The 18,466-nt window shown below is 43.8% G+C and overlaps 1 protein-coding gene across 4 annotated transcripts in view; it reads right to left on the bottom strand.

The window, feature by feature from the left end:
- FAM120A (family with sequence similarity 120 member A) overlaps window positions 1-17,228 on the bottom strand; it is a 117,179-nt gene extending 99,951 nt beyond the window's left edge. For 2 of the 4 annotated variants that reach the window (XM_055579086.1, XM_055579087.1), the window contains exon 1: window positions 16,533-17,228. In XM_055579086.1, coding sequence (XP_055435061.1) covers window positions 16,533-17,006 — 474 coding nt within the window. In that variant the 5' untranslated portion in view covers window positions 17,007-17,228. The remainder of the gene's footprint in view (window positions 1-16,532) is intronic. The other 2 variants (XM_055579083.1, XM_055579084.1) reach the window with 1 other exon arrangement.
- Window positions 17,229-18,466: the final 1,238 nt, after the last annotated feature.

The raw sequence follows: 18,466 nt of genomic DNA, 5'->3' as shown, positions 1-18,466 counted from the left end.
AATTCTAGAGACTAAGCTTCTGAGAATCAGGGTCTAACAGGTATCCGTTGTTCTTTCTGCTCTGAGTGTGTCTCTCTTCTGGTCCAAACATCTCCCTCTCCTGTTTCCTGTCTTATCTGCTCTATCCCTGTCCCTGTGTCTGTCTCTCCAATTCCCTAGCCTTCTAGCTCCTGACTCAGACTGGGCACATGATGCTTAATGAACACGCTGTGTCTAGTTCTTAATTCTTATTTTAGAAATGAGTAAAAACTATCAAATACAATTGGGAAGATTATTTCAATTTGAACTCCCAAAGAGTATTATAAAACAAGCTAAAAAATTAAGCCCCGAGACCTACCTACTTCCAGGTGATAAAGAAGGGGTTAAGGCCTCCTGTCAGAGTGAGCCAGACTTGGAATTATGCATACCTTCTTACAGAAAACCCCAGGCTAGGAACCAAAGACTACCCACCACCTTAAAAGGCACTAGGCCTTGACTGATTTTTGCCATGGCTACCATCACCACTGCATCAAAATGCGACTCCAGATCAAGGGTGTGAAACCCTGGAGCTCCTGTATATACAGCATAGAGCATTCAATGTTGACTTTTGATACGTGTTTTGGTATCACAACCAGGCTGGGAACCACCAAACATCTCACCTCACCTCTCCACCCAGAAACACGGCGTCACCAAGAAACACAGTGTATACAAGATCTTTAGTAGAAGAGCTTCATGTTCAAGATCTTCAGTAGTTGGCAAAGCGCCCTATTTTTGGTCCCAATGAAGTACTTCATATTTAGCTAGGGGTAACTTTATGCTACTATATTTTTGCCACAGAATCTTAGGTAAATCTTTTTATCTCAATAGTTTTAATTTTCATTATTAAAAAGGCAGATATATCAAAAATTCACTATTTTTTACAAAGAATAATGACTAAAGAATTCTCAAGCTACTTTGCAAATGTATTTATTTATTAATGCTGAAAGCAGCTATGGGGAAAGTCCAGTAAGAATGAAAAAGTAACACTGTTACTTACTCCTAATCTCCAGTGAAGAAGCACTTGTACAGTGACGTTTTGTATCTCTGGCACCAGGTAGGTGAACTCCACTACCTACTTTCTGTACTTCCATTTCTTCATCTGTAAAAATAATAGTACTCCCCTACCTTAGAGGGTAGCCGTGATGATTAAATGAGTTACTACATGTAAACAGCTCAGAATCATTCACAAACAATAAGCACTCAACAAATGTCAGCTACTATTTACTTTTAGTAAGCTCTGTGAGAAAGGATCTGCTTGTTCATGCTTTTCAGGCAGGACCTAAGTTCTTAGATTTTCTAACACAAAGGAAAAAATACCCTATGTGGTTCTTCTTTAGAATAATTTTCAGCTCAGGGGATAACGTGACACATCCTCCAACCAACTGCCAGATTTAAAAGATGTAACTTAACCTGAACAGAAGAGGATATAAGTTGAGCTAAATTCTGAGGGGGGAAAAAAAAATCAGGCTCTGACCTTTATCCAAAGAATTCTAGACGCTAGGTTTTAGATGGGTACTTATTCAGGCTATTTACTACCTACTCAAGTAGAGCTGTTTCAAGCAGACCCAGTTTCCCCCTCAGTCAGTCTCTCCCATCGGAAGTATCCATAAGCCTCTTATCCTTATCCAGAGGTCAGACAGAATGAAAACCACAATCACAGAAAACTAACCAAACTGGTCACATGGACCACAGCCTCGTCTAATTCAATGAAACTATGAGCCATGCCGTGTAGGGCCACCCAAGACGGACAGGTCATGGTGGAGAGTTCTGATAAAACTTCCACTGGAGAAGGAAATGGAAAACCACTTCAGTTATCTTGCCTTGAGAAACCCATGAACACCATGAAAAGCAAAAAGACAGGACACTGAAAGATGAACTCCCCAGGTCAGTAGGTGCCCAATATGCTACTGGAGAAGAGTGGAGAGAGAACTCCAGAAAGAATGAAGAGATGGAGCCAAAGCAAAAACAACACCCAGTTGTAGATTTGACTTAGGAACCTGGAATGTTAGGTCCATGAATCAAGGTAAGTTAGAAGTGGTCAAGCAGGAGACGGCAAGAGTGAATATCGACATTTTAGGCATCAGTGAACTAAAGTGGATGGAAATGGGTGAATTTACCTCACATGACCATTATATCTACAGCTGTGGACAAGAATCCCTTAGAAGGAAAGGAGTAGCCCTCACAGTCAACAGAAGAGTCCAAAATGCAGTACTCAGAATGGTTGCAATCTCAAAAATGACAGAATGATCTCAGTTCATTTCCAAGGCAAACCATTCAACAAAACAGAAATCCAAGTCTATGCCCCAAACACTAATGCTGAAGAAGATGAAGTTGAACAATTCTATGAAGACTTACAAGACCTTCTAGAACTAACACCCAAAAAAGATGTCCTTTTTATTATATAGGACTGGAATGCAAAAGTAGGAAGTCAAGAGATACTTGGAGTAACAGGCAAATTTGGCCTTGGAGTACAGAATGAAGCAGGGCAAAGGCTATCAGAGTTTTACCAAGGGAACGCAGTGATCAGAGCAAACACCCTCTTCCAACAACACAAGAGAAGACTACACATGGACAACATCAGATGGTCAATACGGAAATCAGACTGATTATATTCTTTGCAGCCAAAGATGGAGAATGTCTATACAGTCCGCAAAGACAAGACTGGGAGCTGACTGTGGCTCAGATCATGAACTCCTTATTACGAAATTCAGACTTAAATCAAAGAAAGTAGGGAAAACCACTAGACCATTCAGGTTTGACCTAAATCAAATCCCTTATGACTATACAGTGGAAGTAACAAATTGATTCAAGGGATTAGATCTGATAGAGTGCATGAAGAACTATGGATGAAGGTTTGTGAAACCATACACAAGGCAGGGATCAAGAACATCCCCAAGAAAAAGAACTGCAAAAGGCAAAATGGCTGTCTGAGGAGGCCTTACATATAGCTGAGAAAAAAAGAGAAGTTAAAGGCAAAGGAGAAAACGAAAGATATACCCATTTCAATGAAGAGTTCCAAAGAATAGCAAGGAGAGATAAGAAAGCCTTCCTCAGTGATGGATGCAAAGAAATAGAGGAAAACAATAGAGCTGAAAGACTAGAGATCTCTTCAAGAAAATTAGATACCAAAGGAATATTTCATGCAAAGTAGGGCACAAATAAAGGACAGAAATGGTATGGACCTAACAGAAGCAAGAGAGATTAAGAAGAGGTGGCAAGAATACACAGAAGATCTATACAAAAAAAGATCTTCACGACCCAGATAACCACGATGGTGTGATCACTCACCTAGAGCCAGACATCCTGGAATGCAAAGTCAAGTGGGCCTTAGGAAGCATCACTACGAACAAAGCTGAGGGAGGTGATGGAATTTCAGTTGAGCTATTTCAAATCCTAAAAGATGATGCTATGAAAGTGCTGCACTCAATATGCCAGCAAATTTGGAAAACTCAGCAGTGGCCACAGGACTGGAAAAGGTAAGTTTTCACTCCAATCCCAAAGAAAAGCAATGCCAAAAAATGTTCAAACTACTGCACAATTGCACTCATCTCACATGCTAGGAAAGTAATGCTCAAAATTCTCCAAGACAGGCTTCAACAATATGTGAACTGAGAACTTCCAGATGTTCAAGCTGGATTTAGAAAAGGCAGAGGAACCAGAGGTCAAAATGCCAACATCCGTTGGATCACTGAAAAAGCATGAGCGTTCCAAAAAAACATCTACTTCTGCTTTGACTATGCCAAAGCCTTTGACTGTGTGGATCACAACAAACTGTGGAAAATTCTGAAAGAGATGGGAATACCAGACCACTTGACCTGCCTCCTGAGAAATCTGTATGCAGGTCAAGAAGCAACAGTTAGAACCGGACATGGAACAACAGACTGGTTCCAAATCGGGAAAGGAGTTCATCAAGGCTGCATACTGTCACCCTGCTTATTTAACTTATACACAGAGTACATCATGCGAAATGCCGGACTGGATGAAGCACAGTCCGGAATCAAGATTGCCGGGAGAAATATCAATAACCTCAGATATGCAGATGACACCACCCTTATGGCAGAAAGTGAAGAAGAACTAAGGAACATCTTGATGAAAGTGAAAGAGGGGAGTGAAAAAGTTGGCTTAAAATTCAGCATTCAGAAAACTAAGATCATGGCATCTGGTCCCACCACTTCATGGCAAATAGATGGGGAAACAATGGAAACAGTGAGAGATTTTCTTTTCTTGGGCTCCAAAATCACTGCAGATGGTGACTGAAGCCACGAAATTAAAAGATACTTGCTCTTTAGAAGAAAAGCTATGACCAACCTAGACAGCATATTAAAAAGCAGAGACATTACTTTGCCAATAAAGGTTCATCTAGTCAAAGCTATGGTTTTTCCAGTAGTCATGTATGGATGTGAGAGTTGGACTATAAAGAAAGCTGAGCACCAAAGAATTGATGCTTTTGAACTGTGGTGTTGGAGAAGACTCGAGAGTCCCTTGGACTGCAAGGAGATCATACCAGTCCATCCTAAAGGAAATCAGTCCTGAATATTCATTGGAAGGACTGATACTGAAGCTGAAGCTCCAGTACTTTGGCCACCTGATGGGAAGAACTGACTCATTGGAAAAGACCCTGATTCTGGGAAAGATTGAAGGCAGAAGGAGAAGGGGTCAACAGAGGATGAGATGGTTGGTTGGCATCACCAACTCGATAGACATGAGTCTGAGTAAACTCCGGGAGTTGGTGATGGACAGGGAAGCCTAGCATGCTGCAGTCCATGTGGTCACAATGAGTCAGACACGACTGAGTGACTGAACTGAACAAGTTGAGCTGAAAAGTGAGAACATGAAAGTCAATGCCAATTTGGTGGAAGATTTTACTGTTGTTTAAAGAGCAATTTCAGTGTCATGAGATACATTAGCAATGTCTCTAAAAGTAAATCTCTCCTCCTCAGGAAATCTGAAACTGTGGCTGAACAAAGTTTTTTACCTTATACAGCTCTTGGTTATTCTATAAGAATTGTTTACAGTGGTCTTAAAAGCAAGGAAAAGCAATTTCTTTTAAAATAAGGGAGGGGCACATGAAAAGATTCTCAACTTCATTAGTCATAGGGAAATGTATATCAAAACCACAAAGAGATACGATTTCACGCCAATTAAGATGGCTACTATAAAAAAAAGAGAAGTAAGCAAGTGTTGGCGAGTATTTGGAAAAACCTGAATCCTCACTCACTGCTGGTGGAAATGTGAAATGATGCAGTTGCTAAGGAAAATGGTATAACAGATCTCAAAATATAAAATCATCATATGAACCAGCAATTCCATTTGTGGGCATATACTCAAAAGAAATGAAGGCAAGGATTCAAACAGATATTTGCACCCCCATTTTCACAGCAATATTATTCATGATAGCCAAGAGGTAGAAGCAACTTAAGTGTCCACTGACAGATGAACAGATAAGCAAAATGGGGTCTATCCACACAACACATTATTATTCAGCCTCAATAAGGAAGGAAATTCTGACAAATGCTACAATACAATGAACCTCAAGGACATTATGCTCACTGAAATAAATGCAGTTAAAAAAAATTAATTCTGTGTGATCCACTCACATGAGGTAGTCAGATTCATGGAGACAAGAAAGTAAAACGGTGGCTGCCAGAGGCTGGCAGAGGGGAACGGGGAGTTAGTGCTCAACGAGCACAGTTTCACTTGGGAAAGATGAGGAAGTTCTGAAGATTGACGGCAGTGACGACTGCATGACAGTGTGGAAGTGGTTCTGCATCCACTGATATGGAGGGCTGACTGCACTCATTGTATGATGTCACTGTACATCAGGGACTTGAGCATCTCTGGATTTTGGTATCTGAGGGGGATCCTGGAATCAGTCATCTGCGTATACACAAGGGAAGTTTGTACTTAATTCCATTTAAAAATAGTTAAGATGGTAAAACTTTTGTTATGTATATAGGTTATCACAATTTAAACAATAAAAATATATAATGATAAAAAGAGAGTGGCACCCCATCTCCCTGTCTTCTCAGGAAACCTAGGCACTTGGTGCCAAGACATAACTTCCTACTTGTCAAAAGAGAAGTTTTATCTTTCCTTTGAGTAATGACAATATATATGTAACGTATATTATCTGCCAGCTTACATAAAAGGGTGAGATTTCTTCTTTGCAATCTCTTTAGCATGTTGTCTGTGATGCCACTGCAATCTGTTTCAACGCTTATTCAAAATAAAACTCTTTTCTTTCTCTGCTTAAAAAAAAATTAGAGTAAATGTCATAAAAGAAATGCAAGTTAAACTTCATAAATTTTTAAAATAAAAAATAAAATGATAAAAGGAATGTAGAAATACCATCATTTATATTCAGTGTTTATTCAGCCTACTATATTAATCTAATGATTCCGTTAACTCCTAGCAATACTATTCTTTTTAAAAATCCAGTTTCAGAACATCAAAATTCAAGTTTTGGAATTTAGAAAAATGAATCTCAGATTGATGCAATCTATTTTAAGGGGGTGACACCTGCAAACTCTTTTATTTAAAAATTTTATGGCTCACCTAAGTACACAGGCATGGTTCACAGGAGTGAAGGTTAAAGTCACTCAGTCATGTCCAACTCTTTGCAACCCCATGGATGAGAGTCCACCAGGCTCCCCTGTCCTTCGAATTCTCCAGGCAAGCATACTGGAGTGGGGAGCCGTTCCCTTCTCCAGGGCAATCCTCCCAACTTAGGGATCGAACCCAGGTCTCCTAAACTGCAGGCAGATTCTTTACTGTCTGAGCCACGAGGGAAGCCCCCACATAAGTACAAGAGATTGAAAATCCATGGAGCCTATGCTTATCCAAGCAGTCAAGTGAGGCCCTCCTTGTCTGGACTGGCTGGCCCTCCTGCTCATGAAGATGAACAGTACACTCCAGAGCCATGAAAACTCAACCCTCCAGTAATATCCCTTTCAGTATATATCCCCACAATACTTAGCCTAATATCAACAGGGTAGCTTCGATTTTTCCAAAGAAATAAATTTATTCCAGAGACAAGTGGGAGGCAAGTAACCAGGGTACAAAAGAAACACGCTTCTAGATCACAGATCCTTAATTTCACAGATTCACCATCACCTTTGCAGATAAATCAGTGTGCCAAATTCAACTCTACACTAGTTCTAAGATGCCTAGAAACAAGGTTGGATAGAAGTCACGTATAAGAAGGGAGAAATGATGGCTAACTTCAGCCAATTACCCTAAGCAGTCACCCTTTTTATTCTTCAAAACAACTCCTAAATTAAGCAGCATAAAGGGTTTACTCAAAGATAAAGCCTCTGCGCCAGGTAACCAAGCTGAGACTACTTACCTATGGAAATGACAAGACTCTGAGTTTGAACACAAACTTTCTACCATCTTTCTGCTAACACTATCTCGCAAAGGGGACTGAGTAATGGTGGTCATTCATCAAAGGACTTTCTAGAGAAAATGTTGTTGTTGGGCAGACTCTTTGAGAAAACATAAACATAAGTAAAAAACAAACAATATCAGCTATATAGAGACATTTGCAGGATTTTAGAGTATTTCTATCTGAACTCTGATTAATACATTTAATTGTTCTATTTATAAAATTATTTCTATAAATCCACTGGAAAATTAACTTTTCAAATCCTAAAGCATCACTTCCCTAGGGTGAGGGTTGAGAAAATAGGTAAAGGAAATAAAAAGGTACAAACTTCCAGTTATAGTTGACCCTGAACAACCAGGAGAGAGGTGTTTACGGGCACCAATTCTCCACACAGTCAAAAATCTGTGTATAACTTTATAGTTAGTCCTCCATCGTTCTGCATCCACTGATTCAACAACCACAGATTTGGTTGTAGGACTGTAATATTTACTACTGAGAAAAAATCCACATATATGTGGAGCTGCACTGTTCAAACTTGTGCTATTCAAGGGTCATCTCTATTTGGAGGAGGGCATGGCAACACATTCCAGTATTGTTGCCTGGAGAATCCCCATGAACAGAGGAGCCTGGCAGGCTACATACAGTCCATGGGGTTGCAAAGAGTCGGACACCACTGAGAGACTAAGCACAGTATACTTGAAAGTTGCTGAGAAGGCTTAAAAATTCTCATCATAAGAAAAAAAAAGTATAACTATGTATGGTGATGAATGTTAACTAGACTTACTGGGGTGATCATTTCAAAATATATAAATATAATGAATCATTATGCTGTGCACCTGAAACTAATATAATGCTGTATGCCCACTACATCTCAACTTTTTAAAAAAAGTAACTCCTCTTCATATTACAAGGCATTTATTCCTGTGGTCAATTTCATACTAAGACTGGAATGTGTAGTATGTTTTAATTAATTCCTGTCCACTGTATGAATTCTCATTGTATAAAACAAAATGAAGAGCACTGTGGGTCTAGAAATATATTAGAGAGAAGGTATGTATATTTATGTATCTTATTTAGAAAACTAAGTTGCAATTCTCTTTAATTACTTCTCTTCCTGTTTCAAACATTTTATGGCTTTACTAACGCGCAAAGCCTAGAATTCTCTGACTTGTTATCACCAGGATTTCCTAGTACTGGCATTGCTGATATTTGGGAATGGGCAATTCTTTACTGTGGGGCTGAACTGTGTGCATTGTAGAACATTTAGCAGCATTCCTAGCCTGCAGCTGAAATGCCTTCAGTTGTGACAATCAAAAATGTCTCTACACACTGTCAAAACCACCAGTCCTCAGCCCCAGTTGAGAACCACTCACTACTCTTCACTGACTAAACAGACTGTCCTATGGCATCCAAGAAAGTTCCAAACACTGCCTGGGGAAAAGGAGCCCCAGCTTCTATTCAACGCCTTAAAGAATTCCATTTGTTTCTGTTATATTCACTCCTCCATGCCTGGCCTATAACAGGCACTCAATATTTGCTGAAGGGAGAGTGAATCATCATTGGGAACAAGTCAGAAAAGAGAGTATAAGAAATTTAAGGTGAGAAAATAAATCTTACTTAATGGCCATTGATCCAGGTTTTAAAAGAAAATAATTCCATTCGTCTGCCTATATAAATAGAACAAGGCAAATATATGATTAACAAGCTGCATGCCTATACTAAACATACAGGAGGAGTAAAATTAGTCCCCAGTCTCAGGCAGCTTATAGTTAGTGGGAGAGACACATACACCGGTAGCTATAATAAAGCTTTTGAGATGGGCTTTGTGGTAGAAGTAAAATTCTAACAAGCAAAAGTGGGGTAGACAGGAGGGAGCAACATCAGTCAGGAAACAGTGAACAGTCTGGTTGGGAGCGTTTTAAAAGTACAATAGAAGAATTGTGAATGTGACAGAAGGTAGAATGGACTCAGACTGCAGGAGGGTCTAAAAGCCTAAACAGTAAGTTTGGATTAAGGTTCCGTTCTAGTCGTTGCCAGGAGAGTGACTCACCCGACGACCTGCAGGCCGCTCTGACACTGTGCACAAGAGGAGTTCCCCTGCTGACACAGGCGTGGGGGCCCAGGCAGATCCAGAGGCGATCCAGAGACCACCCACAGTAAAGACACACTTTAATATAATGATATTTACCCCTGGTATATGTCTTGTATTCTTTTTATTCTATTTTATTCTGTGTCAACTTTTTAAATGCCAATAAACACCCAATAATTCGGTTTTACAACCCACCAGCACGTTTGCAAAGACTTAGGCCTTTTCGGTAAATTTGGGGAGTTCACATGTTGGGGATACTAGAAACGAGGAAGAAAAGTGTGAGAGGCTGCTGGGCTAGAACTGACGTGTCATACTGCAGGGAGTGGAGGATGGAATGATAAAAATGCCAAAGATGATTCTAGGGTGGTTAAGTGTACCTTTGAAGTGGGTAACCATGAGGTTCAAACCAGTTAGGGCTAAAAGTGAAACCAGAACAGACTGGGAGAAGGAAAAATTGTGGAAAGTAAAAAAAGAACGAAGGATACATCAGTAGTGGTCAGGTTGGGGCGGGGGCGGGGAGGGGAGCATGCAGTTTGAAGTCTTATCATTCTTCCTGATAATCATGGGGAACAAACTCCAGGGTAGCTAAAGTGAAATTACAACTGTCACTAGAGGTGAGTAATCTGAGGCCAGATGAGAGATGAAAATAGTCAGTTTGTGTGCTGAATGGGATATTGTAGAAATAATCTCTAAGTATATAAAACTAGCTAAACTAGCTGCTCACGTCTTTAAGAACAGTAAAGGGTGCACTGGAATCTCTCAAAAGCTGAAAAAGTATGTGCATAGTTTCGTTTTTAGTCGCTAAGTCGTTCCCAACTCTTTTGAGACCCCCATGGACTGTAACCTGCCAGGCTCCTCTGTCCATGGGATTTCCCAGGCAAGAATACTGGGGTGGGTTGCCATGTCCTTCTCCAGAGGATCTTCCCAACCCAGGGATTGAACCCACAATTCTTTGCCACTGAGCCATCAGGGAAGCCCTCTCTGTTATATACTCTTCTTAAAATCCCCAATATTATCTCTTTTGAGGTTGATACTATGCACATATAGACTTCCCTGGTGGCTCAGTGGTAAAGAATCCTTCTGCAGTGCAGGAGATGTGGGTTCAATCCCTGGGTTGGGAAGATCCCCTGGAGAAGGAAACGGCAACTCACTCCAGTGTTCTTCGGAAATTGAAATTACATGGACAAAGGAGGCTGCTGGGCTACAGTTCATCAGGTTGCAAAAGAGTTGGACACAACTTAGAAACTAAACAACAACAATAAAACAAAAGTCTCAAAGAATTATGGCATTTATGCAAAGTTATATTTCAGTAACTCCAGGAAATGGAAGTGCTTTGATAAACAAAAAGGGTTCAACAAGGCAGAAGAGAAGAGGCAGTGGGCTTTGATAAGTCTAACTTTAATCGTAAAAAAGGCCAGAAGCGGGGGGAGGTTTAGAAATGGGTGGTAATTGTTGATAAATATCAGTGCTTAAAGTCACAAATCGGTGTCGTAAGAGCTGAATCTAGCCTGGAGTCCATTTTGCTTGGCTCAAAGGTGTTTTTTTAAATGGGATGATTTCAAATAAGAATCTGGACTTCTGACTTCCTTGAAAAATCTCAAGGTCTGGCAAAGTTACCTCCATAGTTTTGTAAGGCTTTTAAAATGTGCACACTCTTGGACCCACCAAGCATATGTATCATACCATTTGTAGGAGATGGATAAATTATGGAACACCGTGGCATTAAAAAGAATCAGAACTGTAAGTATAGACAGGAAAAGATTGTTTATATACTTATAAAGAAAGCAAAATTGCTGAATAATGTAGCGATCACATTAACGTTAAAACTAAAATTACTATGATAATATATGATATATAGAATATACATAGGGAGCTGCTGTGGAAAACAGTATGGTGATTCCTTGAGACATAGAAATACCAAATGACCCAGCAATCCCACTCCTGGGTCCATATCCCAAAGGACTGAAAACAGGGACTCCCAAAAGATTTTTGCACAACCGTGTTCACAGGAGCACTATTCATCAGTGCTATTCACTTGGCTATTTCACAATAGCCCAAGGGGAAAGTAACCCAAGAATCCATAAAGTAAATGTGGTTCATCCACACAACAGAGACAGAAAAAAGGAAGGAACTTCTGACCCAGTGTTATAATATGGATGAACCTTGAAGACATTAGGCTAAATGAAATAAACCAGTCACCAAACTGGCACACTTGAAGAAAATAGGTAATTTTAAATGAGTATTTTAAATGGATGGTTGGTTTGACTTATAATGTGGTCAACTTAGAGTTCTAAGTATTCCCTGATCAATTCAGTTCAGTTCATTTCAGTCACTCAGTCATGTCCAACTTTTTGCGACCCCATGAATCGCAGCACACCAGGCCTCCCTGTCCATCATCAACTCCCAGAGTTCACTCAGACTCACATCCATTGAGTCAGTGATGCCATCCAGCCATCTCATCCTCTGTCGTCCCCTTCTCCTCCTGCCCCCAATCCCTCCCAGCATCAGAGTCTTTTCCAATGAGTCAACTCTTCGCATGAGGTGGCCAAAGTACTAGAGTTTCAGCTTCAGCATCATTCCTTCCAAAGAAATCCCAGGGCTGATCTCCTTCAGAATGGACTGGCTGGATCTCCTTGCAGTCCAAGGGTCTCTCAAGAGTCTTCTCCAACATCACAGGTCAAAAGCTTCAATTCTTCAGCGCTCAGCTTTCTTCACAGTCCAACTCTCACATCCATACATGACCACAGGAAAAACCATAGCCTTGACTAGACGGACCTTTGTTGGCAAAGTAATGTCTCTGCTTTTGAATATGCTATCTAGGTTGGTCATAACTTTCCTTCCAAGGAAAAAGCGTCTTTTAATTTCATGGCTGCAGTCACCATCTGCAGTGATTTTGGAGCCCAGAAAAATAAAGTCTGACACTGTTTCCACTGTTTCCCCATCTATTTTCCCATGAAGTGATGGGACCGGATGCCATGATCTTAGTTTTCTGAATGTTGAGCTTAGTGATCTTTAAGAGTAAAAGTATATTGCTAGTTTTCAGTGTCTCCTGGATAGAAACTGTGCTATCTAGCAAAAGCATTTTTGCTATCAGATCTGACCTGAGAGTGAACTGCAGGTAGGCACACCCCTATAGCATTCTTACACAATGAAACTGAACTTTGACTTCAGCACACCACTTCCCTCTTAAAGAGGTTACTGGTTACCTTTCCCCAGACACTGCTCAGTCAGCAACCCCATTTCTTGCCATATAAAATTAGCAGCAAAACACTGAGGGCTAAAAGAGACAGCACCATGAGAGAGAACCTAGCACGGAACTGGAGCCCTACAGAGTAGTCCCTCTACCCCCATCAAGGACACAAAGAAAGAGCATCACCACAAGATCTCAGGCCACAGTCTAATCTCACATTCTTCCAGTGACTTAAAACACCAGCTTGGCTTTACGAGAGATCTCAGTGAATACACAAGGACTTCATGATAAACCTGCACACCAACACCACCACAAGTCTTGAGGAAGAAACATTTAGGAAAGTTCCAGGAACTTAATGCCACCAAGATTTTTAAGTAAACATCAGTCCTCACTAAGTTTCAAAGGTTATGATGACTCAAGGCACACAAGAGGAAATGCTCCTCGTAACGAACAGAAGCCAAATTCAGGCCAGGCAGTTTAATGACCTGAACAAAATTAGCTGATGTGTGGGCCAACTTCTAATGGTTAAAGAAATACAATTATTACTCTAGTGAAGACATACTCCTCTAAGCCAAAAAAGATTTCTCAAAGCAAAGTTGACAGGAAATTAAGCCTTTCTGCCAGTTTACAGAACCCTGGAGAAGGTCAATACAATGGTAGATTTTTATAAGAAAAATGCTTCATATGCCCAACATTATATATGGTAAGATGCTTGTGTAAATTGCTTTGCCAATTTTTACTTAACCTTTTTTTATTAAAAAAAAATTATACAACAAAATTAACTTTTATTTACTTTTGATGTATAGTTCTACAATTTTAAAACATGCTACCACCACAACCATCAGGCTACAGAACAGTTCCATCACCTCAAAAAGCTCCCCCTTGTTGTCCCTTTATATTCACACCTTCGTGTAACCTGTCATCTGGTCCCCATTTACAGCCTTATCTGCAAGAGAATGTCATACAAATAGAATCATACCTTTTGAGCCTGGCTTCCTTGTTTCAGTAGTTTTTCCCTTTTTACTGCTAAGTAGTACTGCACGGTACCATCGCTTAACTATTTACCTCTTAAAGGATATTTGGTTGCTTCCAGTTTGAGCTATTATGAACAAAACTACTACAAACAATCAAGTATAGTTTTTCTGTGAATAATAGTTTCATTAGGAAAACACCCAGGAGTACAACTGCTGGATCATATGGTAAACCCATCTTATAAGAAACTAAGGGAGCTATCTTTCAGGGTGGCATACCATCTTGCATTCCCACCAGCCATGTGGGACGATTCCAGTTGCTCAGCATTCTTGCCAGCATTCTGGCATTGCCGGAATTACTTATTTTAGCCATTCTAACAAGTATGTAGTGATATGCCATCATGGTTTTAATTCACTTAACCATTTTAATAGGCATTTTTCTAAAACACAGTATATGCTGTTTCACTTCCTTAGAGAATGCTGAACATACATTTTCCCCCAAACCATCCTCATGGAGTAAACCATACTACCCCTCAGGGGCTACTGAAGTACATAGGGTTGTTTTATTTGTTTCTAAAGATGCCCCAGAATTACGTGTGCTTTTTATAGCCTTTTCTATCTTCTCCCTTGTAAAGTGTCACTTCTTGCTATTAATGGTGCGCTTGCCTATGGCAGACTTTCCTCTGCACCCTTTTCTCAAGCTGACTTTAGAAACAGGTAACTAAGTTTATCAGAATTACATCTGAAAAGGAGAGGGCAGTCTACAAGGGAGAGTAGTTGATTCTTCAATGAGGAAACAGAAAGCTTTTTTTTTTCCTTTTCGGATCACTATACCAAAACTTCCTGACCTCTCATTTGGCTGCTGAGAAATTTTTAGCAGCTAAATTTCTTAGGCATTTTCCAAAAAGGTGAGCCTGCCTGGTAAGTGTACACCAGGGAATTAATTGAGTCACTACTATATTAAACTGTAAAATTAACATTATATTGTGATTCTATATCAGGAATTCAAAGTTTATCTAAAGCAAAGTGGTTATACACTCAATTATATCTTGAGTCCAGAAACCTAAATGGAAGTAATGATCTTAATTCTAGTTTCTTACTCACACATTGGTCAAAAATCTAAGCACCTAGCAGGTGAGACATTTATAGGGACGCAAAGATAAATATCAAGAAACTTTACAACTAAAAAAGTAGATAGCAGTTCTTTCAAAAGATAAGAGACCATGTACAAACACTGAATCTTATCCTAAGTAAAATTTATGATGTTCCTTTGAAAGCCATTTGACTAAAAAGCTCATCGTCTTTTCAGTAGTAAGTAGTTTCCATCTTTGCACAAGACAAAAGTGTTAACACTCAAAGCATCTTCTGGAGGTGGATCACACCGGGGAATTACACTGTCTTACTTCTCAGAGAGCCCAGGCTCCAGGGCAGAAAATGCCAGCAGCAGTCCCTTGCTCTCACCCGATCCTCCCCAGGGACGCAGGCTAGGTCTCTGCCATATTCACAGACCAATAGCAGCTTTTCCAGCAGCCTCGACCCGCAGACTTAGAAACCCTGTCACCAATTGCATTAGGATCGGGGTGGGACTTCCGCTATCACTTTAGGCTTAACCACCACCATCTCAGCACAGGCAAGAGCAGTCAGGAAGTTCGAATTTCACAAACTTTGGGATCAAGCACAGTTCAAGCAGAAATAAAGCAATAACAAGCACACTGGAAGGCAGAGTGGCCAAACTCAGAAAAATAAAACAGCCCCCCCTAAGAATTGTAAACGAAGAACGATGAAAAACGAAGCAGTCAACACTCAAGTCAAGGGTCACTAGTTTGCATGTTATCTCTGCCCTAGCTGCTAGGTCCTGAAGCACTCCTTGGCCTGAGTTCAGGGAGGATCCCTCTGCCAAAAGGAGAGCAGAATGCTGGACAGCCAAAGCTCTGATTACCTGAGTGCACAGCCCAAAGTGGTGGAGTTCTTACTGTGCTGAGAGAAATAAATCCTGGAAACTCTGATTCACTGACTTTGCCTGATCCTGGACTACTCCTTTCACATCAGACACACAGAACCAAAGACTTTTTCACGCAGACTAAATCGTAGCACCGACAATATTCCATCATGTCAAAGTATGATTCTTTGAAGCCCAACACACAAAAACCCAACAATTTCTCTAAAAACTGTTACCTTACTGGGAACCTGGACCTAGCCTTGCATTTTCAAGAGAAAACCAACTCCACAGACCTTGCCCAGGTCGAACCGGGGTGACAGCAGTAGGCAGTGGCTGGAGACCCCTTCCTGTCGCCATCTAGTTCACTTGCTCCCACAAAAAACCTGTTGCTGTTCAAGCCTTCCAAAATCGAAAACCAGCGTCTCGTAAAAGTTCAGGTTAGTAATATGCCTGCTTTAAAGTGTGGAGGAATACTCGGGATCTCCGCGAGTGGCACTGCACCTTCCAAGCTTGCAGCTATCCGCTGGTCCTACGGTTCTCGGCCGGCCTGGTGTAGCCGAGGTTCCCAGACCCCGGGCACTCGGCAGCCGGCCGGACTCCAGGCGGCGCGTCCATTTTGCAGCAGGTCAGACCTGGAGGAGAGAGGCGCCTGCGGTCCCCCGCGCCCAGACCCCCAAACCCGACCCAGCTCCAACTTCAGACCCTGGCCTGCCCAGACCCCAGACCCAGACCCCAACCGAATTCCAGACTCCGACCCAGGCCTGGACCCTGGCCCCAGACCCCAAACCCTGGCCCCCCAAACTCTAGTCTAACCCCGACCCACCCTCCCTTAAATTCAAGCGACCCCTTAAATTCACGCAGACCTACGCCCGGCCCCAGTCTCCAACCCCGCCCCCGGCCCACGCGGACCCCAGTTCGCCTGCCCGCCCGGCTGGCCGCACCTTGACGTGGAAGCGGATGAGCGCCAGGCGGATGCAGTGCGCCATGCAGACGGGCGGCAGGAACCAGACCTTGGGCGGCGGGGTGCCCTTGTTCTGGACATGGCTGACGATCTGCTGCGCCGTCTGGCGCTCGTTGCCCTGCCGCTTGACCCACTCGTGCAGCCGCGCCTTCTCAAGCGCGCCGTTGAAGAAGACGAAGAGCTCGATGTTGCCGCCGAAGCAGGCCTTGGCTAGCGCGGCCAGGTAGCCGAGCATGTGGTTCCACTGGCCACCGCTCACCCAGTCGGTGTAGAAGCCGCCGTAGAGGCGATGCAGGCAGTTGTCGGCGTCCACCAGCAGGCGCAGCGGCGTGTGCGGGGGCCGCTGCCGCCCGCCGCCCACCAGGCTGCCCCGGGCCAGCTTCTGCAGCTCCACCGGCACCACGGCGCTCGGGCAGTGCTTCTCGATGTAGTCCTGGAAGCCCTGCACGCCCATGGCGGCGGCGGCGGCGGGCGCGGGGCGGCGGGGCGGCGGGGCCGGGGGCGGCGGGGCCGTGGCGCGGGCCGGGGCCGGGGCGGCGGGCTCTAGGGGGGGCCGGGCCGAGCCGCGGGCGCGCTCATGGCCGCTGCGGCCGCCATGTGCTGCCGCCTCCCAGGGCCATGGCGGGGAGGGACCTGCGCCGTGCGCCGCTCCAGGCCCAGGCCAAGCTGAGGCGGCCTCGCGCGGGCGGGCGGGCGGGCAGCAGCGGGGCGGGGCGGCGCCAGCTGACGTACGCGGGCCGGCGGAAGGGGCGGAAGAGGCGGTGCTGCGAACTGAGGGGCCGGTAACCAGAAGAGGGGCTGATTCCCGGCGGCGCAGGACTCGGACTCCGGCTTCGAACTTCGGTCCCAGCCCTGGCAGAGTCCGCGAGGCCCAGCCCAGGGAAAGGAGCCCTCGGGCCCAAGGGACGCAGCTGTGCCTGCGCGAGTTCCCAGGAGATGTCGGGGCGGTAGCTTCATCTCGTCCCCTTCCTGGTCTCCCAGAGCTGGTCACCGAAGACCACATCCCGGCTCCAGGATCTGGCCACCCGGGGACGGCCTTATCCCCGGAAGCCGGTCAGGCAGCCCTGTCCCCGTCCACTATCGGAGCCGGTCACCTCAAGGAGGCCGCGTTCGGACCTACGGATCTGGTTACCCTGAAAGAAGCCTCATCCCGGAAGTCAGTCACCCTAAGGAAGCCCCATCTTCTTCCCGGGTCCCTTTATTCCGAAGAGGCCCTGTTTCGTCCCCAAGGACCGGTCACCCAGAGGAGGCCCTTTCCTGCCCCTGTGCCCGGTCACCCCCGAGAAGGCCTTATTCTCGGGAGTCGGCCACCTGAGGAGTCCCAAGTTCCATCCCCTGGAGCTGGTTCACCATGAAGAGGCCTCAACCCAATCTTGGGATCTCGTCAACTCGGGGAGGCAGCGTTCGTTTTGAGAGCCAGTCATCTGAGAAGGCCTAATGCCTGGGGTCTGATCACCCCAAAGAGATCCCGTCCTGGTCCCACAGGGCCAGTCATCCCGAGGTGGGACCAGTGCCCTGGCCGAGGCGGCTGCAGAGGGAAAGGTGGTCAGGACCTGGAAGTCGGGATGTAACTAGGGGGAGGAGTGAGCAGAAGTCCCAAACGGAGAAAGGAATCAGTTTCTGCGCTGTGTGCCCAAGTGTAGTTACCGGGTTTTAGAAATGATCAACGGCCTTAATTTCTTTGGTATCTTTAACTTGGGAAATAACTCTCCAGAGTTTCGGTTGTTCACAAGGAGTAGGGTGGTAATTCTGAGGAAGTTGGAAAAGTGGCAGATTGACCCCACTGCCTGCTGGGTTTACTGCTTCACTGCTTTTTTGGGAGTAATCTAAGAGCCACGTGAGCAGAACCCTCATTGGCGGTTCCCTTTGAGGTAGCAGATCTCCCTCCAGATAGATCCGACTCAGCCCGCTCAA

This window comes from Bubalus kerabau, chromosome 4, assembly GCF_029407905.1.
Source record: "Bubalus kerabau isolate K-KA32 ecotype Philippines breed swamp buffalo chromosome 4, PCC_UOA_SB_1v2, whole genome shotgun sequence".
Classification (NCBI taxonomy): Eukaryota; Metazoa; Chordata; class Mammalia; order Artiodactyla; family Bovidae; genus Bubalus; species Bubalus kerabau.
Note: the sequence above shows the minus strand (reverse complement) of the source record. Positions and strands in the feature narration are given on the sequence as shown.